At 39.0% G+C, this 22,622-nt stretch overlaps 1 protein-coding gene across 1 annotated transcript; it reads right to left on the bottom strand.

Annotated features, from left to right (window-relative positions):
• Nucleotides 1-18,021: 18,021 nt before the first annotated feature.
• On the bottom strand, nucleotides 18,022-19,023 carry LOC143673150 (olfactory receptor 2M4-like). The gene has a single exon (XM_077147493.1). The coding sequence runs from the start codon at nucleotides 19,021-19,023 to the stop codon at nucleotides 18,088-18,090; it is 936 nt and encodes a 311-aa protein (XP_077003608.1). The 3' UTR covers nucleotides 18,022-18,087.
• Between the last annotated feature and the right edge of the window lie 3,599 nt (nucleotides 19,024-22,622).

Below are 22,622 nucleotides of genomic sequence, written 5' to 3'. Positions count from 1 at the left end.
ACTCTCTCCAAAATGTTTCCTCCTTTAAGGGATTCCGGTAAACTAATCGACACCCACCTTGAATAGGCAGAATCATATCTCCATCTAGTCAAAAGGTCACACCCACAATTGGGGGTATCATGGAAACAATCCAATCAAGGTTTCCACTCCCACAATATTACATCAGGATTAAAGAACATGGCTTTTGAGATACATACTGTTTCAAACTGGCATACTTATAAAACATTTTATTCAGACACTATTTTCAAATATAGTCTTTCTAAAGATTAAAAACAATACATAGTACAGCTGTATGCACTAAAGCAAAAAATATATATGTGTATGTATATATATATATCTGAAAGTGGCTTTGAAATTCTTAGATCATCATCTACCACAAAGGTAGTAGGTAAAAAGAGGGAGGAGAAAGATCGTAGAGGACATTGAAAATGTTGTCATGGAATCTTGCATTTCCCCTTTCCTTCCTGAGTGATTGGGGCTTCAAGAGATCCATTCTGAAAGCTCACGTGTCTCTTGGAATTTGAGGACAATTCCTGACCCTTACCAGAAAGACAAAAGGTAAAAGGGTGGCTGTCATAACTTGTGGTAATAGATAGAAAGCCTTTATTGGGGAAAATAAAAGTGGACTCCCCAAATTTAGAAGGCCAAGAAGTCATTGTTTTCCATCAACAAAGGAGACCCATGAATGATAGCCAAGTCTGAGTCATACAGAAAAGGATCTTGTGTAAGAGAAGGGTCCTATAGGGAAATGGGTGTGGGTGGATGCTGAGGGGAAAATCATAAGCAGCAGCCAGTTGGAAGAGGTATTGTTTATGTTAGGGAGCTGGAAGTGGAAGAGCCACCAACAGTGGGGAAGGGATGAAATCTCTGAAGAGATTAGGAGCTGGCATTTGGACAGCTGTCACACCCAAAAAGAAAAATACCTGATTATTGTCTCTGAAACAGGCCTCAGTCTTATCCCTGGAGGGGCCAGAACCAGGACCTAGAAAGAGGGAGATGAAATAGAGTAGGAAATAAAGATCTACTCTTCCTACTTTACATTACAGTTTTTGAAACCTGAGTCAGTTGCAGAACCAAAGAAAGAGAGAAGTTTCTAATTCAATTTAAGATTGAAATTTTGGTAATCAACTTGACTCAAATTTTTAATGCCTGAAATTGACTAGAAAATCAATTGGAGCATCCCAAGTTTTCATCTAGGGGTTGGAAAGAACAATTGCTCATAATGGATTTAAAGGAAACAGTACTAAATAAATAACCAAAACAATAATAATAATAAAGTTTTGACCCTGTTTCCTACTCGGTCATATGCATTCAATAATCCAGTTATATATATCAGTGTTTGCGGGGAGAGGTGGGACTCCGCCGAGTCCGGTCCTGCTAGGCTAGCGAGGGTCCACTCCTCCTGCCGAGGGGGTCCAGGGAGTAGAACCGCCAGGCGCAGAGGGGGCTCGAGCTCGAGGGTCTGGGTCGGAGGCGTGCGTGCAGGGGACCACTGCGGGTCTGAAGGACTGGAGGCCGAGTCAATTAAGGCATGAAGCAAGGTAGCTTTATTGTTGGTAGGAGCTTATGCCATGGCCGCCAGTAGCTAAAGACCTCGAGGCTCGGTGAGCCCCGGAATATATACAGTTGAGGAGAGGTGGAGTTAGGGCGTGGACTCCAGGGGAGGGTAGCCAATCACACAGGGAGGACGGATGGGGTGACTGTGAAGTCTGTAGGCACCAGGGAGATGTTGTTTTTGAGTGTGCCTGTAGCTGCGGATGTTGGGCGGGTGGAGGGATAAGGAGGAGGCCAACAGGGGTTGAGAGACAAGGCTGCATCACTAGTCGCCGGGTGAGGCTTGTAATTCAGAGGTCTAGAAGAACCGGATGTGCCAAAATGGCGAGGGAGGGAATGAAAAAGACTAAGCCATCAGGCCAAGAATAAAATTATGCCACAAATGTTTACTAAGATATTAATGAATTATGAAAGGACTGTTTTTTTCCTCAAAATCTTTGAGTAAAATCAGTATTTCTTATATTGGGGCACACGTATCTTGGGCATTGCAGTAATATCAGAGGGTAAAGACAAAGCAACTGGATACTGATTTTAAAACAAAGGAATGATCATGCTTATGCAGGACAAGGCAGGCCAGAAAAGAAGCTTAGTGTACACCACAACCAAGATGGCAGTAGAAGAAAAGTTTCCGAACAAAAGTAGAAGAGAAACTATTCCTTGAAGCACCCATGGCTAAGAATTTCACTAATTCTTTGGCAGAAAGTGTTTAGCATTTCAACATCAGAACTATATTATATATTATTGCATTTCATGATATCTATATACTCTTTTATAAACCATTACCCAAGGCTGATTTCTTAGCATGCTCAGCCAATCTTATTTAATTTTCCTATTGAGTATGTGAAGTTGCAAATGAGAGATCTTTCCTAAATATTTTTATAAATAAACATTAGCTGTGGATAGAATGAGAATATTATTAAAGTCAAGATTCTAAGCAGATACAGAGCAACTCCTACAACTGGCTTCTAGAAATAACATCAATTAGGAGAATTTTAAATGTGGGATGGGGGGTGAATGCTGATCGAGATGTTGCTATAAGTTTTGACTTCGATTCATCCTCTGCCTTAAACACATGATAATGTTGAAACATAGTCCAGCTCCATAGCAAGCTAAATACTTCTATGACTCAGAAAGAGAACACAAAGTTGAAGGGACAAAGCCATGGGTATCTTAAGTGCTAGAATTTGGAAGCAGCAAATAGTGGTCAAGAGACCATTGCTGCAGGGTAATGGAGTAACTGGAGATGAAAAATACATATGATTTTTTACCTTATTGCTCAACAGTGGGAACCACTGAAGGTTTATCAGTATGTAAGTAACTTGTTCTTAGGAAAATTAATATGACATTGTGCAAGATGGTTTGGCATTAGAGTTGAATCTGTAAATAAAACAATCAATTGAAATGCTATCTTGATAATCTAAATGTGACATTATAAGGGCTGGAAATTAAGTCATAGCAATGAGAATGAAAAAGAAAAGAATATAGGATAGGAAGTCAGGAGCAACATCATTAGTTTGTCTTCAGAAGCTTATAAAACTGTTTGGCACAGGGTCTCAGAATCAACTTACTAAAATGTGATTCTGATAACTGAGGAAGTTTAAGGAAATCTATTTAAATTAAATACATGTGTCATTTCTTACAGCTACATTAATTTGTCACTATAAGCCTAAGGGTATGGGGTAAATTTGGCATATTCCATTTTCATGCTAAAATAAACACAGTGATGTTGTTTCAATGTGGGGTTGGCTGGAGTGAGCTGGGGAATAAGTCAGGTTTCTGTGGACTCAGCATATGTGGTAGTTAGGGTCAGGTGTCAACTTGGCCAGGTGAAGGCATCTAATTCTATTGCTGTGGACATAGACAGTGATAGAAGAACCTCATTGTTGCTCATTACATCTGCAGTTGGCTAGGAGGCATGCCTGCTGCAATGAATGATGTTTGATTTAATTGGCTGGGGCTTAAATGAGAGACTCCAACATAGCACAGCCCAAGCAGCTCAGCACACCTCATCTCAGCACTCGCAGCTCAGCCAGGCCTTTGGAGATGCAGAAAGCAATCACCCCGGGGAAAGTTGTTGGAAACCAGAGGCCTGAAGAGAAGGCCAATAGAGATCACCCTGTGCCTTCCCATGTAAGAAAGAACCTCAGTTGAAAGTTGGCTGCCTTTCCTCTGAAGAACTAATGAAATAGCTCATTAGGCTATGAGCTTTGTTAGTCCTGCTGCTGTGGGACGATATGCAGACCTGGCACGGTGGGCAGGTGGGGAGAGGAAAGCAGAAGGATGGTCCTTTGCCTGCATTCCTTTATCTACAGGACATTTCAGGGTATAACCATACCTCTATCAGCATTTTAAAAAAGCACCTGTGTTTATTATGCATAAGTCTCATTCTTTATTTCACAAAATCTAAGCTTTTTAGATATTTTAAGGTGATAATGTACATTAAAAGAAAAGCTATGAAATTAATGAATGTATAGATACCTTTTTGTAAAATTAATAAGAAATAGCATGGTTGGCATGGAATTGTTAACCACCTCTGAGCAGTTTATATCAGGACTTGTTCCTTATGGTGGCTTCAGGGGAGGGATGTGTGCAGATGTGCTCACATCTCCATTTTCAGGGAACCGTCATATGTGCACATCTCTTGTCTGTGCTGTATGAGAATATTATTAAATAATTCAGTGGAAACATGCATCCTTGCTAATATTTCAATATAGATCTGATAACAAATTATCTTAGACACATTATATGTATTGACCTCGTGCTGTATGTCTCCTTTTAAACTGAGCATTAAGGCAAGGCAGTGTTTGTAACTCTGCCAATATCTATAGAAGTCTATGGCCACTTTTGCTTTCCTTGAAATTTTTGTCCCCAGAAAAGGCAAGAATACATTTTATCCCCTGATTGAATTGGTGTCATGTATTCTTGGTTATCACAATACTCCTGGCTTTAGGACGTTGAGTTGGCAATACTCATGAAAAGCATGATATATCCTGTCTGGTTTCAAATCCACAAAAATTCTCATTGTGCTCAGAGACATTAAGGATCTTGGAGGATATGTTGAAGTGTGAACTGCATGTGAGGCTGGATGATTTTTGTGTTCTTTGCTTGTCATGTTTTTCAGTTTTCTGTATCGCACAATTAACTTAAAAGGTTGTAGAACATTTACTTTTAAAACTGAAAAAAAACAACCCTATAGCTAACATCTTACTGAATGGTGAAAGGTTGAAAACTTTCCCTCTATGATCTAGAACCACACAAGGATGCCCGCTGCCCCAGTGTTGCTCAGCATTGTACTGGAAGTCCTTGCCAGGGCAATGAGGCAAGAAATAGAAATCAAAGCCATCTAAGTTGGAAAAAAATAAGTACAGTTTTCCTATCTGCATGTGCTATGATCCTATATACAAAAAAAAAGTCCTTGAAAATACACAGCAAAGCTCCAAGTGCTAATAAATGAATTCAGCAATGGGGTAGTATGAAAGATTATGCCAGTTGGAAGCTGTTATGGAACCCAGAAAAGCCATGTCCTTTAATCTTCATTCAATACTGCTGGGTGGGGTCTTTTTGATCGTTCCCATGGAGATGTGACCTACCAAATTGTGAGTGGTAATTTTTGATTAGATGGTTTCCATGGAGATGTGTCTCCACCATTCATGGTGGGGTTGCTTACTGGAGCCCTTCAACAGGAACCATTTTTGGAAAAAGCTTTAGTGCAGAGTCCACACAGCCAGAGACCACTGGGGATGCATAAAGAAAATGCTGCCGGGGAAGCCACTGAAGAAGCCTGGAGATAAAGCTAGCAGATGCTGCCATGTGTTTTTCCAGCTGAGACAGAAATCCTGAATGTCAGTGGCATTCTTGAACCAAGATTATCTGTCTCCGGATGCCTTAGTTTGGACATATTTATAGTCTTACCTTAGTTGCAACATTTTCACAGCCTTAGAACTGTAAACTTGCAAGTTAATAAGTTCCCCTTTTTAAAAGTTATTCTGTTTCTGGTATATTACATTCCTGCAGCTTTTGCAAACTAAAACAAAGATCAATAAGCAAAAATTGGTAGTATTTCCATATACATGCCATGGACAATCAGAAGAAGAAATCAAAGAAACAATTCCATTCACAATAGCTAAAAGAATGAAATATCTAGAAATAAATCCAACCAAAGATGTAAGTACTTGAACACAGAAAACTACAAAACTATGGAAAAATATAAACTACTTTTGTTAAAGAAAACAAGAAGATCAAAAGAAATGAAAGGATATTCCATGTTCCTGGATTGGGACTAAGCCTTATTATTTCACTACTACCAAAACCATTTATAAATTCACTGCAATCCCTACCAAACTCCAATAACCTTCTTTGCAGAAATGGAAAGGCCAAACATCAAATTTATATGGAAGGGGAAGGGGCCATGAATAGCTAACACCGTCTTGGAAAAGAAGAATGAAGTTGGAGGACTCACACTTCCAGATCTTAAAACTTATTACAAAGCCACTGTAATGAAAGAACATGTTGCTGGCACAAGAACATGCACATAGACTGATGGAATCAAATCGAGAGTCAGAAATCAGCTCTCACATTTAAGGCCAACTAATTTGTGACAAGGTGGCAAAAACACTCAACTGACAAAAGATAGCCTCTTCACAAATGGTGTTGGGAAAACTGGATCTCCATTTGCAAAAAAGGAAGAAGAACCTCTACCTACCTCACAGCACATGTGAAAATTAATTCAAAATGGATCAAAGACATAAACATAAAAGCCCAGACTATAAAACTTCTAGAAGAAAATGTAGGGAAACATCTTCAGGCTCTTGTGTTAGGTGATGGTTTCTTAGACTTTACAGATAAGCACAAGCAACAAAAGAAAAATAGATAAGACCTCATTAAAAGTTAAAATTTGCACATCAATGGACTTCACTATTGAAGTAAATAAGACGGCCTACTCAATGGGAGAAAATATTTGGAAACCACATATCTGATAAGGCCTTAATATCCAGAATTTATGAAGAAACCCTGCCACTCAACAGCCCCCCAAAATAGCCCATATTAAAAATAGGCAAACAATTTAAATAACATTTCTCCAAAGAAGATATACAAATGGCCAGAAAAGCTCATGAAAAGATGCTCAACATCACTAGCCACTAGGGAAATGGAAATCAAAACCATAAGGAGATCCCATTTCACATCCACTAAAATGGCTATTAGTAAACACACACACATACACACACACAAATGTTCAAGTTCCGGAGAAGGTGTGGAAAAATAGAGACACGTTTTCATTGTTGGTGGGATTTTAAAATGGTGCAGCTACTGTGGAAACAGTTTGCTAGTTCCTCAGACAGTTAAGTATAGAATTACCCTATAACCCAGCAATCCCTCTTCTAGATACATATGCCAAGAAATTGAAAGCAGGGACTCAAACAGATATTTTCACACTGATGTTCATAATGTTACTACACTCAGCTATCAAAGATGGAAGCAATCCAAATGCTCACTAACAGAGGAATGAATAAATAAAACAGGATATATACATGAAAAAAAACCCAGAAAACTGATACTTGTGACAAAATGGATAATGTCCATTTTGAAGATGTCATGTTGTGGGAAATAAACCAGACAAATATTGTATGATCTTGCTGGCATGAAATCACTGGGAGAAGCAAATTTTCATACTGATATATGAGGTACAGTTTACCAGTGTGAGCGTATGGCTGGGGAGTGAAGAGTTTGTGCTTAATTGGAGAAAAGCTTCTGTTTGTGGAGAAGTCTGGTAATGGATGGGGGTAATGGTAGCACAACTTTGTGAATGCAGTTAGCACCTCTGAATTATATATCTGTACATGGTTATAGGCAATTTTCAGGTTGTATATATACATATTACTAGAAGAAAAGTTTTTATAAAGGATCCATAGGACTGAACAGCACAACATCTAATCCAATGCACACTATAGACTAAAGTTAACAGTATAATCATGATAATATTCTCATATCAATTATAATAAACTTACCACACTAATGCAAACTGTTAATAATGGGCACAGGTATATGGGAACTCTGTATTTTCCTGATGATTTTTCTATAAACTCAAAACTTATCTAATGAAAAGTAATAAGGAAAGGTTGACTTCATTTTAACCATAAAGTTTTTATTTCTTTTTATTGAAAAAATAAAAATTAAAAAAACAACATAAATCCCTTTAGGCCAAGACAATTTGTACCCATTAACTCATAATTTCAGGAAAAGAAAAATATCTGTCTGTTTGGGGAGGGAAAAGAAAAGAATCCCATGGTTAAAGTAATCTTCAAGTTTGTGCTCCATCTATGAGCATGACCACCATATCAGAGCCAACTTATCCGAGAAAAGCACATTTTCAAGAATGAGAGTATGCATTGGTATTAAATTCTAAAGTCATAATTAATGCCCTTTTATTATTTACAGGGAACTAAATTTTCTGCCTATAAAATAATCTGTTTTTCTGAAATATTAAAAACTGTAACTACAAATTTGAATTTATGCATAATTTATTGTCAGTGTGAAACCATATTACATTTACATATCTGGTAAAATGATTTGGAGAAGGTTTATATGTATGGAATGTGTGGCCAAGGTGAATCAATATTCTATGCATCCTGCTTTATAAATGCTATATATTCTAGTAATGCATGTAGTAGTGGTGAATATAATGATTTAAACCATAGGTAAAAACAACAGATCCAACCAGAAGAACAAGAAGAGATCACTAAATGGACTTTTTGAGTGAGAATATTGTCCCCGATGACCAAGTCAGCTTCAGGTCACTCATCCACAAGCAAGAGCAGCTCACATGAACAACATCTATTGGTGCTACACTTAAAAGGGTTAATTCTATGGATGCAAATTTCCTAAGAAAGTAGGTCAGTGTGGTCAAGATATTTAAATGAATCAGAAAAGTACAGTGGTTCCAATGGAGTAAATGAATGGTCTGTACTTGCCTTAGGGTCTATCCAAGCTATTGCTTCTTTAACCAACTCAGGTACCTCAGCCTCTAGACACACACTAGAACATGCTGTTAGAATAAAATGCTCTATGTGGAAGGGACATACTTCAGCTTGGAATTCATTTAAATATTTGAGACTTCTCCTCCTCCTATAAATACACCTGTAAGAAAAATTCAATTGATTTTTCTGATTTGCATAGAAAATGTTTCTGTGCATCTACTAGATTTAGCACACGTTTCTGTGACATTAACACAAAATAAATAGTTTCCATAGATTCACACTGCTGTAAGCAGGGCTTGAATGAGAGATAAGGAAAAAAATGTGTGCAAGTACATTTACACGTGTGAAAAATGCTTCTATGAAGTCATTGATGAATCAAAGTTAGAGAAATGGGGCAGTGGGTGAGAGTCGTGTGCATGTGTGTGAAGGTTTAGGCTTTGGGAATATTAGGGTATCTGTGCTCATGTGGGGATGGTGTGCAAGAGACAGAGAAATGGCTGATGGAAATCCAAGTGTGAGCAAGAACACGTATGTCAACTCTATTTCACCTGACTAATTTAATAAAGCATTCCAAGGTGTATTAATTTCAGATGACACTTCACTAAAAACAAAAGGAAAGAGAAAGATGTAATTCTTTTTAAATTTGAATATGCATTTTATGCCACATCATACTGACTTAATAAAGTGAAACATGTAAGTGATTTTTATGATGGTATTTCAAATTGTATTTTTCTAGTTCCCAAAATAAGGTGAAATGATTGAATAATTTTGAAAGGGTAAATTGCATCTTATTTAGAGGTGGCTTTCTCCCACTCTAAATAGAAATTATAGGACCAGCACTTTCATAACATTGTACTGTTCAAAGTTTGGTAGGATGAAAATTGAGTTGAAAAGCAGGATTTGTTCTGCTGTTGGGTAGGGTGAGGCAAACCTAGAGATGAGAAAGCTGTCATCGTGTAGATGCTGTGAAATCCATCCCTGAAATACCTTCTGCCCCTGAGGGAACATGTAGAAAAGACTAAACCATCATGCCCTTTTCCACAGAAATACTCGCAGGGAAAGTGAACATGGCCAATTTGCAAAGGACACCCTGGAAAGAGAGTTTGTCTGAGCTGTGGTGACTCTGCAGGTTTGACTGGAATGAGGAACAGCTCAGGAGTTTCACCACTTAGATTTGGTGCAGGGGCATATTGGAAACCATTTTCTATTGATATGTTCACAATTCCACAGAGTCTGCGGCAGCTGAACCTAGAGCAACAGGACAAAGGCCGGACAGCAACTCAGGCCCACTCTTGGAGTGACAGTGATGAGTCTGGAGAGGTTTAGAGACCCCCACTGTGCCATGGGGAGGGTGGTTTCCTCTTTCCCTTCCATCCCCTGCCCCAGCATGTGTTCACCTTCTAGGGTTTAAGGCGGAAGTCTGTCTTTGTCCCAGCCTCAGTCTCCCTGTCTCCCTCTCTCTCTCCACCTCTCTCACCCTCCCTGTCCTGCACATGCATGCACATACCCAACCCTTTCTACCTTACCTCTCTGTCTCTCATGCATACACCCCTCTCAACCTCTCTGTCTCTCTCTCCATCTCTCCCCACCTCCACTGCCTCTCTCTCTCTCTCTCTCTCTCTCTCTCTCTCTCTCTCTCTCTCTCTCTCTATCTATCTATCTATCTTGCACGCACCCACCTCTCTCTCTCTACCTCTGTCTCTACCTCTGGCCTCTCTCCCTGGGGTGGAGAAGGAAAACTGTCCCAGGCACCAGGCACATCAGGTGAATTCACAGGCACTCTGCTGAGGTGCGACCTCCCTACATTACAGTGAACCCCACTGGGCTCTCAGGGCCACCCCGGCAGGGCTGAGGCTGCAGGAAACAACACCGGATGGCAACAGCTTCATTCCCATGTTTACAATCAGGATAGGAACATACTGTAATGAACAGTTAGTTTTCCTGGGGGAAAGGACATCAGGAAGAGGGGCTCACAATTTTTGGCTCTTGACTGTTGCTTAAGGAAGCTCTTGTTTCTCAATGCAAAGATTTTTAAATAAAGATTCAAGCAATGTCTATATATTTTTGGTGGCATTTCCCACATCACACGCACCACCCCTTAATTCTCCTCTGGTTCAAGGGCTACCTGTGCTTCTGCTCAGCCATTTCCAGGCCACACTGTGGGAACATGTGTGATCTCCTGATTGTGGTCGGAAGGCAGGGAAACACTAGAACTTGCACAGCTTTCCATGGGGGTTGCTTGGATTTTTAGATATGGTATTTCAGTCCCCATTCAAATTATTCTTTCTCTAAATATTTCCACCTCTGTGTTTCTAGAGATGGAAACACCAACTGTTCCTATAACCCTCTCTTGCTAAGCTAATTAATTCCTATTTTCTTCAATCTTGTCATATTCTTGACAATGATATTTGACAAAGCTTTTTTTAAAACAGTTTTACCCTACCAGATAGACTGAGTATTTTGGGCAGTGAACATCAAGAAAAAATATACATGGCATGTAATATATTATGATTCACAGCATTTAAAAATTCATAATATTAGGTCCTTACCAAATTATAACAATGCATATTTTCATAATTAAAACTCGGAAATTGGAATACTTTTAATCATTCCAAAGATGTGAAATTACTTTTAGAACAGATATATTTATTTTGAATATTTAGATTAAAAATTGCAAATTACCCCTTGATTTTCATTTGCTAAATTGACTCTCTCTTTAGAGCTTGTTTGGGCAGACCTCACACGTCAGAGGTGCTTAAATGCTGGGGCATAAATAAAGCTGGCAGACGCCGCTCTCAATATTGACAGATGCTGCAGTCGCTGTCAGTAGCCCTGCTTCCCATGCAGAAAGGGAACTGACAACTTCTGGATACACAGTTATTCTCATTTATAGATCTTTTATGAACCATATTGCAACTCTCTGCCTCACATGAGTCTGTGTGTGTGTGTGTGTCTGTGTGTGTGTGTACATATAGAGTGCTTTCCGGGTTTGGGCTGCTCGACTTGAATTCATTGCATGAATCCACAACTGGGGAGCAGATGCCGGCAGCCCTGCTCAGAATAAAATCCATGAGTTGGGAAGTGTCACTTCCCTGCTGGGGAAGGGTGTCCAGCTGTTCCATCGGCCCTGGCTTGCCCTCCTCTTTCTCTCTGGTGCACACGTACTCCCGTGGACAGGCCACACCTTAAACTCCAACCTGGGGAGTGGCCCAGTGCCTGGGGGTGGGAAGTGGGTGGTAGGGTCGGCTCCCGGGTCCTCTCAACGCCCGCCCATGGCAGCACCGTGTGGCTATCCAGTCGCAGCCGGATGGTCCCTCCCTGGCCTGCGGTCATCGCAGACTGTGTCTGCTGGACAGGGCCAGCCCCAGGCAACTGCTTGCCTCACCTTCCAGCAACATGGACCCAGCAGGGCAAACCCTGACTGCATCAGGACAGCACATATCCAGGCTGGGAGACGCAGCAAGGTCTGCCTGAAGCTGGCATAGGAGCAGCCTCCAGAGTAGCCTCTCGGCTCTATTTGAAGTCTCTCTGCCACTCATACTTTATTAGTTACACTTCTTTCCCCTTTTTGTCAGGATGGAATTGTTGATCCCACAGTGCCAGGACTGGACTCATCCCTGGGTGTCCTCTCCCATGCTGCCAGGGAGACTTTCACCCCAGATGTCATGTCACACGTGGGGGCGGGGAGGCAACGGTTTCACTTTCTGATGGATTTTTATATTCTCCTTGGATATGGCATGGACCAAGATGCAAAATATTCCATTAGAAAAGCAATCTTTTTTCAGAAACTCTCACTAGTATTCTCAGCAAACAGACCAGTGTATCACAAAAACATGTTCAATTATAATGTGAATATGCACTTGGGTGCAGTAGGAATGTAGCTAACCCACATTTATTATAATAACGGCTCTGTATTTAGGGTTTCGTGCAATCTGGGCTCCCAGTCTCCTAGTGGAAGTCGGACTTTTCTCTCTGTTCCCTGGAAGGAACATTTACAGAATGATGCAGGGCAGAGCCATACTAAAGGAAATGGGAAAATGCAAACAACGAATTATTTCCCGCTATTTGGATTGGACCAAAGTAATTGAGAGAAATTGTTTCATGTATATCATACGGGAAAACTGCTGTCTTTCTTTGGTTTTTCTTACTTTTATGCTTCTCATGCCTTCTCTCCTTGCTGTCCACATGCACGTGAGAATATGCCAGCTCGGCTTTCTTACCAAGGGTGGTGCTTATCTCAGGGTGAAAGCCTAGCCTCACACCTGGTGCAGTGTTCCGAGTTCCCTCATCCTCATCTGAAAGGGATGCATTGGTGAGCTCGCTGTGCACCAGGTGTTGGGCCGTGAGTGGGACGGGGATGGTGGTGAGTCTGGCTGTGCCAAGCCCCTGCCCCCAGTCACCCGACAGGCCTGCCTGTCCCTGCCATGGGGGCTTCCGTCCAGCGACCACAGCCTGCCCCCCGGCCCTCCCTCCCGGCCCAGGCCCAGGCCTGTCATTGACCCCTGTGTCCTCTCTGGGGTGCCCCTGGGGCCGGCTGTGCCTTGGGCCCAGGGTCCACCTGTATGCAGCCCAACCACCTTCAGTCTGGTCTGCCAGGCCTGGTGTCTTGGGCCGTGGTGAGAATCCCTCCCCACCAGCATGTGAACAGGAGGTGATTAAAACAAGAACATAAACCAAAAGCAATCCCCCTAGGTAGGAGTCTTGTTTTGTTTTTTTTTTTAGTGTCATTAAAGTTTAATGGGACAATTAATATTTTTTCTTTTAGGAGTTTTCTTTTAATTTGTATTTTGGAAGCATTGCTTCAAAGCTAAACATGATTATTATGTGGTAGTTGATAAGAGGAGGAGCCAATAACCGGAATACGGCCCATTTCAGAGTGAGATATTAGGGTGGTCTCTGCCAAGGCCACCGGTGAAGCCAGGCCACGGCCAGGCCATGTGCAGGCCATGTCCATGCCACATGCAGGCCACATCCAGGCCACGTGCAGACCATGTCCACACCACATGCAGGCCATGTCCACACCACGTGCAGGCCATGTCCATGCCATGTGCAGGCCATGTCCAGGCCACATCCACACCACGTGCAGGCCATATCCAGGTGCAGTAACTGAGCCAGTGAAATGAGACAGTGGGGAAGTCACTGCCCATGGCCAGCACTGCCCAGGGAGCCCTAAGTGAGACCCACATGCAGTGAGCTGCCCACCAGTCCCAAACCCCAGCCAGAGGTCTCTGGTTTTAGGATGGCATTGGGGAAAGGCCAGGGCAAGGCGGGTCAGAGGCAGCAGGCAGGTGGTCAATGAGTGTCTTGTCCAGGGTGAAGAAACTATCCAAACCACTGCCAGGGCACTGCCCATGCAGCCAGGGACCCTTAGGGCACTGCCCATGCAGCCAGGGTCCTTTAGGGTGCTGCCCATGCAGCCGGGGTCCCTTAGGGCACTGCCCATGCAACCAGGGATGCTTAGGGCACTACCCATGCAGCCAGAGTCCCTTAGGGTGCTGCCCATGCTGCCAGGGACCCTTAGAGCACTGCCTATGCAGCCAGGGACCCTTACTGCATCATGGTTTCCTATCTGGTGAAGACATGTGCTGATGTTTCTGTTTCTCAAATGTCCACAGAAAACAGTCTGTGCTCTCCATAGCCAGTGAAAATCCTCTCCGAGTTCTCCCCCAGTTCCCTACCCTGACCCCACATTCAGAAAAACAGGAAAATCTAAGTGGTTTCAGCTTTGCTTTCTCCATAGCAGTTTGCACATTTTCTGTTTTCAAAGTTATTTTTAATGGACAGTTAGCTTGGGTCAGAGACACACTCTTTTTAGAATATTAGTTTTTAGACATTTAAAAGTTTAGTTAAATTTTACTTAAACTTGTGAAGGACTTTTCAAGAAGTAAACTATTTGAGAGATAATGAGTAACTGGATAGAAAACAAATCTTCATGTGTGTTCATCAGCATAATTTTTTAAAAATGGTTATGTTATTTCAGTTAACTTTCTTCATGTCATGTGACACGGCTTCATTTTGGCCACCCTCTTGTGAAAAGCCCCATTCACTGCTGACTGGATGGCACCGGACTTGTACAGTCCAGTCGGAATCTGTACAAGAACTACCATTTTCTATATAATTCTTTTATTTGAAAAACTCCCTTATTACATAGGGATTAAAATATCCTTTTTGTTTACTTAATATTTAATAAATATCATCCCTTACTCTTAACATTGACCTTCTGGTGCCCATTTACTCTAGACTGTGAAATACTGGCTCTCTTCTGTCAACTTAGATTTCATCAGTCACTGCCATTCTTCCACTGTAAGAGTTACACTGCTTCTAGTGAAAATGATGGGTTATATTCAATAATGTGGACAATTTGATAGCAGTTTATGATTCTTTCTGGTTCAAAGTAGATTCAAAAGAAAGAATCATTATATCATTTTCACAAAATTTGGTGTTCCTACTTATTGCTTGGCCTCTCTTTCACTCCATTTTATTTTATTACAATATGTTTTTTTTCCAGAGCTCATTGACACATGGTTTTATTTTTGCTCTGCATTTATTTAGGCCACATTTTACAGGATTTCTTTAGTCAGAACTGACTTTGATTTCACCTGCCCTATTCAGATTTCACTGGAGCTGGTAAGTGGAGGGTTCCACACTTAATAGTGGAACAAGGAATCCTCGTGCACATTTGAGACAATATTCTACAACAATGTTCTCTTTGTGGATTTAAAGCCCAGTAACCTAACAGCTGTAATTACTCATTTTATACCTAAATTGATTAGTTAATTCTGTGAAGGGCACACTGCTTTCTAGAGCTAATTAACACTAATATGCTTTCCATCTGGGTAATCTTCCCCCTTAAGATGTATAAACAGGACACCATACCTTTTTAGCACATCCTAATAATAAACATGCATCATAGCATTATTAGAATACATTATTTTCCCATGTGTTTACCTATTGTTTTAATTGTCTCTTGTGATTCTAAAGGAACATACACCTGTGGGTATAAGAGTATTTTAGAATTTTCTGTATGGAGTTTGCATTATTTTTGTTAGTATCCTATAAATGTGAGTGCATTTCAAAATTAAAAGGTTAAAAATAAGAATGAAGGGCTGTGGAAGGATAGCCCAGTGGTAGAATTTGTGTCTGAGAAGCAGGACACCTAAGTTTGATTCCTGGAGCCTGCTCATGACAAAAATAAATAAATAAATAAAAATAAGAATGAAGTGGGAACTCTATTTCACACTATACACAAAATAAACTCAAATTGGATCAATGATCTAAATATGAGTGCTAAAACTATAAAACTCTTTAAAAGAAAACAGAGAAGTAAATCTTTGTGACTTTAGATTGAAGAATGATTTCTTAGATCTAACACTAGAAGCATAAGCCACAGTAGAAATAATTAATATTGTACTACATCAAACTTAAAACTTTTGAGATTCTAAAAGCACCATCAATAAGTAAAAAGACAACATTCAGAAAGCAAGAAAGTATTTGCAAATAATTTATCTGGTATGGATTTAATATCCATAATACATAAAGAACTCTGACACAATAATTCAAATACAATGAATTCCAAATGATTTGAATAGATGTTTTCCCAAAAATATATACAAATGGAAAATATGCACATGAAAAGTTGTTCAACATCATTAGTCATTATGGAAATGTAAACCAAATCCAAATGAGATACCACTTCATACCCACTAGGAGGGCTATAACCAAAGACAAAGAAAATAAACAACATCATAAACAACATGAAAAATGAGGAAAAAGTGCTTGAAAGGGTGTGTAGAAGTTGGTACTCTTATACACCACTGGTAGAAATTATCTACAGCCACTGTGGAAAACATTTTTTTATTTTGACAATTTTGTCAAAAATTAAACATGGAGTTAGCATATGACTCAGCAATCCACTTAAGGGATTTTACTCAAGAGACTTGAAAACATAGGTCCATGCAAAAATTTTACGTTAGTATTCATCACAGAATTTTTTTGTTTTAAATAGAAAGTAGAAACACCTGAAATGTACATTAATTTATGAATGAACAACAACATGTGGTGTAGCATTACAAAGAAATATCATTCAGTAATATAGAGGAATTTAGCACTAATACATGTTTCAACATGGGAAATCCTTGAAAACATAATGGTAAGTGAAAGAGAGAAGTCACTAAAAGTCACATATTGTATAATTTCATTTATATGAAATATTCAGAATAGGGAAAATGAAAAAGTTAGAAAATAGATTAGTGATAATCAGGGGCTGAGAGCAGAGGAAATGTGAAATGACTACTAATTCTATAACTTTTCTGTTTGAAATGATGAAAATATTTTGAAATTAGTCACAAAATTTGAAAAATTATTTGAATATTCTAAAATATTTTTAAAAGCCTATGATTTGTACAGTTTAAACAAGTGCATTTATGGTGTATGAATTTCATTTCAAACATAAACAAGCAATCACAACAATGAGAATATTCTATTTGCCTCAAAATATCTATAGTGCTCTAAAGGATGCAACAGTTTATAATTCATTGTACATGTTCTTAAAAGATAAAATCCAATTTAGTTAAAAACAGTTATACAGAAAGAGAATACTAAAAATAAATAACTACTGTAGCAAAATTATGTATAAATAAAACAAGGCAGCTCCAACAGAGCTGGAAATCATTTTGTGTAAAGGATTTAGAGGATCTAAAAATTTGAAGTGCAACCCATAACAATTTCCTTACATCAAGGATTTCATCAAATAGTTGGCATCAGTGACATATTAAAATAATATGTTTTAAGAGATTTAGAGGCCACAAACTTTTCAAGTAAAACTTTGCCAGTTCCTATATAATGGATAAAAAATTTTGTGTGATAATTAAGGAACATTTTATAAGTTATATAAAAATTGTGATTAATAACTTCAGGAAATCATAGTATCCATTTTTTTCAATAAAGAGGATGAAGATGAAGTTTCTGCAGTCAGAAAAAGTAGATTCTGTTATCTAAAATCATTATATTATCCACTTGTCAAAGAAATGCTAAAAGTATTAGTCATTTTGTACAGCTACTTTAAAGACATGAAATTTGATGCAAAACTGTGCTGATACTTAACTTCCCATACTTAAATACTAGGTAATTAAGCTGAGAAGAGCCAGGAATAAAGCAGCCAATAACCAAGAATAGAGATGAAACTGAAGAGAAGTACTGGCAGCTTAGTAATCAATAAACCAAGACACATCTCAACAAAAACAGTGAAACAACTCCAACCCTTACTTTGCAATGAAGCAAGGACCATTCATTCAAAAAGTTGATTTGAAAGACAAGCATTCTAAGGTTAGATAATACCCATGGTAAAAACCAATGACATAAGAAAAATTCACATTGGTGAAGCAGTATATGCTAATATTTAGATACTACTTACTTATGATTCATCTACAATATTATGCAAATTTTTAGTTTGAAAAAGATCATAGGAAAGATACAGACTAGCAGGATGAATGTTTCAAGTACTTCCAGTTTTCATGGGAGACTGTTAATAAAGCAGGAAATAAAAAGGGTTTTGATAGAGTTACAATAACTTTCCTTTTCCCAATAGCTTCTTAAGACCCCTGGATACCTCTTTGTTTCGGAAGCTGTAGATCAGGGGGTTCAGCATGGGTGTGAGGATGGCATAAAAGGCTGACACCATCTTGTCCTGGTCAGGGATATGCTTTGAGGCTGGTCTCATGTACATGAACATGGCAGCACCATAGTAGAGCCCAAGCACAGCCAGGTGGGAGGAGCAAGTGGTGAAGGCCTTGTGATGGCTTTCCCTAGAGCCCATGTGGATGACAGCTTGAAGGACATGGGAATAGGAAATGATAATAACTGAGACTGGGAAGATTAGCATCACCACACAGCAAATGAAAAGCAGTTTTTCAAAGAAAGAGGTATCTGTGCAGGAGAGAGGTAGAAGGGCAGCAACATCACAGAAAAAGTGATGAATTTCCAGAGATCTGCAGTAAGTGAATGACAATACAGCTGCAAGCACAATGATACCGTCAAGACACCCCAGGATCCAGGAAGCAACAGTCATGAGCACACACAGTTTCTGATTCATGAGGATGGTGTATCGGAGAGGGTGGCAAATAGCCACATAGCGGTCATAAGCCATGACAGCCAACAGGAAACATTCAGCCCCAAGCAGGGACACATAAAAGAATACCTGTGTCCCACAACCTGCCAGAGAGATGGATTTATTGCCAGACAAGTAGGTGAAGGCCATTTTGGGTACTGTTGTGCAAATAAGCATGAGATCCATGAGGGAGAGTTGGCTTAGGAGGAAGTACATGGGGCTGTGGAGTTGGGTGTCCAGGAAGATGAGGAGAACCATGGCAGTGTTACCCATGAAGGCCACTGTGAAGATGCCCAGGACCAGAGAGAAAAGGAAGGTGTTGATGGGGTTGTGACTGAAGATTCCCAGTAGTACAAAGTCAGGGGTGAATGTCTGATTTCTCAACTTCATGATGGTTATTTTGTCTTATCTGGAAGTTGCAGAGAAGGCAGCTGCTTATTTATTATTTCAGGAAAATATTTTTGAATGCATACCATGGGCAAGACCCTCTACCAGGCAATGCACATGACATATCAGATATTTTCACTAGTCTTCATTTTCAAGCAGTTTACTTACAGTAACAGTTATTTGAATTGATCTCATATTTTCCTGTTTTTTCTATCATTAATCCTTCACAGAGACCAATGTAAAAAGTGTTTTCTATTTTACAGACAAGAAAACTGAGTCATAACCTATTAAAATATTGACAGTTTCACAGTCAGTATAGGCTTGTTTCACAAGCCCAGTGTGAGACAGTATGGGATCAGTGCACCCTGTCATGACATGTATTCAACTTTATTCGGAAAAATTTACTAGTCTACATTTTAAACTGTCCACTTCATAACAAGCTCTAGAACCTGTCTAATCTAAACACTAGCTCAATATTTTCTTATAAAAAAGACATACTTTTCTTTTCTGAGAATAATTTTGTTTCTCCCAATATATGTGAGAAGGGGCCAGTCATATTTGGGAAAAAAAATCTTTTCATCACAACAAAATTGTTATAAATTGAACATGATATATATCTGAGGGACAAAAGAAAACCCTTCCATGATCCTTAAAAGTTTCACTTCCTTGTGCTATTTTGGATGCTGATAGAGTCTGTTCCATCACAATGAATACAGGTGTGACTGTGTAAAATACCTGCTTCACAATAGCCAAAGATGGAGGTGTACTTGTGTGAGGTGTAGGTCACTGTGAAAAATAAACCAGATTAACATTTAATCAGTAAATATCAAAGAGGTATTAAAATGGTTTAAGCTGTGGTATGAAGTTGCAGAATTCCTATGAATCAATTTTGCCTTTAAGGGGATCTCTCAATCCTAAAAGAACAGATGTATTGAAAGGTGTAGAACTATGTGAACTAGAGAGGACATATCTGCAGCTGCCTTGGATAACCTGAGTAAAGACAAGGCAGTGACAATGGAGTAAGGACAGGACAGGTTGGAGTATAACCAACTCTCTAGTTGTAGCAAATAGCTACCAATTACTGTCTCTAGCCTACATTGTTATGCTCCATCTCTAATACACCACACTATTTAGACCATTCCCAAGAATAATTTTGCCACAAATTTGAAAAAGCCCCTACAAAAAATTCTCCTGGACTTCCAGACATGAAGGCCTGAAATACTCTAACATGTTCTTTCCTTACATACTTAACGATGTCTTTTTTATTATAGTATTGTTGTTTTAGCTGCTTTTAGTACAATCATATTTGGTATAACAAGATCATACTTTCTGATACCAATAGGTATTTTTTGATGATCATTTACCCTAGTGAGGGATTATAATTGTTGTCTAGACTTTCTTCCATTAAAAATATTAAGCACATAGTAGCTTTCAAAACATTTGACATAAAAGATAATTCAACTATCTTTTCTCTCTTGCATAGCCTAATCTTCCCTGGCTTAAATGCCAATACATCAAGCTTTTTCTATTTTATATCAGCAATTTAGAAAATAGTGTATATCAAACCAAATAATACCCCACCCAGTTTTTTAAGAACTACTCTGTAAGCTACACCTTACAACTTTGTGTAGACTATAGCTGTCATAGCAGTCTATTTTCTATGAACATTTAACTTTTGTAGCTGATACTTTTCCCAGAAAATTCTGATTGTGTATTGATATACTAAATAAATTCTACCATTATAGATAAATGAAGAACACTCTACACAGTAGGAAAAGAAATTATTAGTGACATTTGGTTTGTTTTAATGACACAGAAAAAAAGACATAACAATACTCATTCGCAGTCTACCTTTTAAGCATACAAGAGTAACTACAAGAGCGAGTTATGCCAAATATTGAAACCAGAGAATAACTGCTAAGCAGAAATAAAATGCATTCATTTGTTAGACAATTATGTATTTAATACATTTAATGTGATGAGGGAGTCCAAATGCCCTGTAACAAGAATATAGAAAATAGTTTTATCTACCTAAATAAATATCAAGTAGGCCCTTTTCTGAAGGTGAGCAACATAAAGAACTGATCAATTTTTTTTACTTTCAGTTTAAAAATAAGATCATCAAAATTTCATATTGAAATTGTAGAATTCCCACATCATAGTGAGGGCTGTTTGGGTGCTTTTCAATACCTCCTTATAAATCATTACTGGAAAATGGAGAAGACCAAAAAATGATAAAGACACCAAAAAAATTAAAAAAGTGACTTAGTGAAAGGAAAATTAAGCATGTGGAAAAGAGATAAAAGCATATAAGGAAAATGGATTGAAAGAAAGAGTAGCAAATACACAGGAAAAGGAAAAATAAAGATTAATTACAGAAAGCCTGGTGATTAGAGATTATATAATATGAATGGAGATGAAGGAGAAGAGAGTATAAACTAGGATTCAACTGGAGAGTAGAGACTTGGGTTGGCATGAGACTTTTTGAGGATGCCCAACCACAATGGGCTACATTTCCTTAGACCTCTTGTTATTTTTCAACCTAGAGATTTCTACCCACACATGCCAGCATGTCCCACTTCTCCAGACGCTATCATACACACAATATAGTGAATTAATAAAATATGCATAATTTTAATAAACAAGCTGAGGAAAATTTACACTTATATGATCATGTATAGTGTTGCAAAATCTTTTTCAAATACATCATCTCATTTGGTCTTACCAATACCATGTGAAATCAGCAAAATAGGTAATGGATTCTCAAAAAGGAAGACTTTGTCATACTTACTGGTGTGGTCAAAGTGTAGGTGCAATGAATATATTCTCTTCTCTTTAATCTGGAAAGTGACAGTCACTCTCTGACTCTTAGCTATGTTTCAATATTTTTGTGTGTGTGTCTTACAGAAAAGATACAGCATCAGCATTTAGATTTTGGGAAGCACTCACATTTCAAGAGACCTTTAAACTTCACTCTGTAATAGACCTTAAATGTTTTCTATCTGCAGAGTTCAGTCCCTAGACTTCAATTATAGAAAGGTGTGACCTACATCATAGCCTCTCCTAAGAAACAAAACCCATGAGGACCCATAAATTCTGATTAGTCAGTAGTTGTCATTCTTTCTTTGAATACTGAGTCATAAACAATGGCTAGTGAATTACAGGCCATTTGGAGCTAGTCTGCACCCCATTTGTAGGTCTCTGGCTGGGAAAGACTGATTTTGAAAGTATTCTCTGGGATAGTCTCAGAGATTTTCCAGAATTTGCCCTCCAGGTGAAAGCAGTTTAAGACATGGAAAAGAATGTAAGAATCTGTTGAGGTAGATAGCCTGGGGCAAAGATTTGGTTGCTTTAAACCCCCTGGAGAGGGAATTCTGTCTCATAGGAAATAGTGAAAGCAAACAGCAGATGTTAACAAATAGAAAAAAGAATAAGCCACTAGATGGCAGGCAATTAAAATCAGAAGAACATATATAGAAAAGAATAGAAAAATATTGAGCAGTGTTTCAGGGACTTGAGTGGCAGTATGAAGCATATGTACATATGTATCATGGGTATCCTAGAAGCAAGAGGAAATTCTGTGGTCATGGCTTCAAATTGTG

Source organism: Tamandua tetradactyla, unplaced genomic scaffold, assembly GCF_023851605.1.
Source record: "Tamandua tetradactyla isolate mTamTet1 unplaced genomic scaffold, mTamTet1.pri scaffold_153_ctg1, whole genome shotgun sequence".
In the NCBI taxonomy this organism is placed as follows: domain Eukaryota; kingdom Metazoa; phylum Chordata; class Mammalia; order Pilosa; family Myrmecophagidae; genus Tamandua; species Tamandua tetradactyla.
Note: the sequence above shows the minus strand (reverse complement) of the source record. Positions and strands in the feature narration are given on the sequence as shown.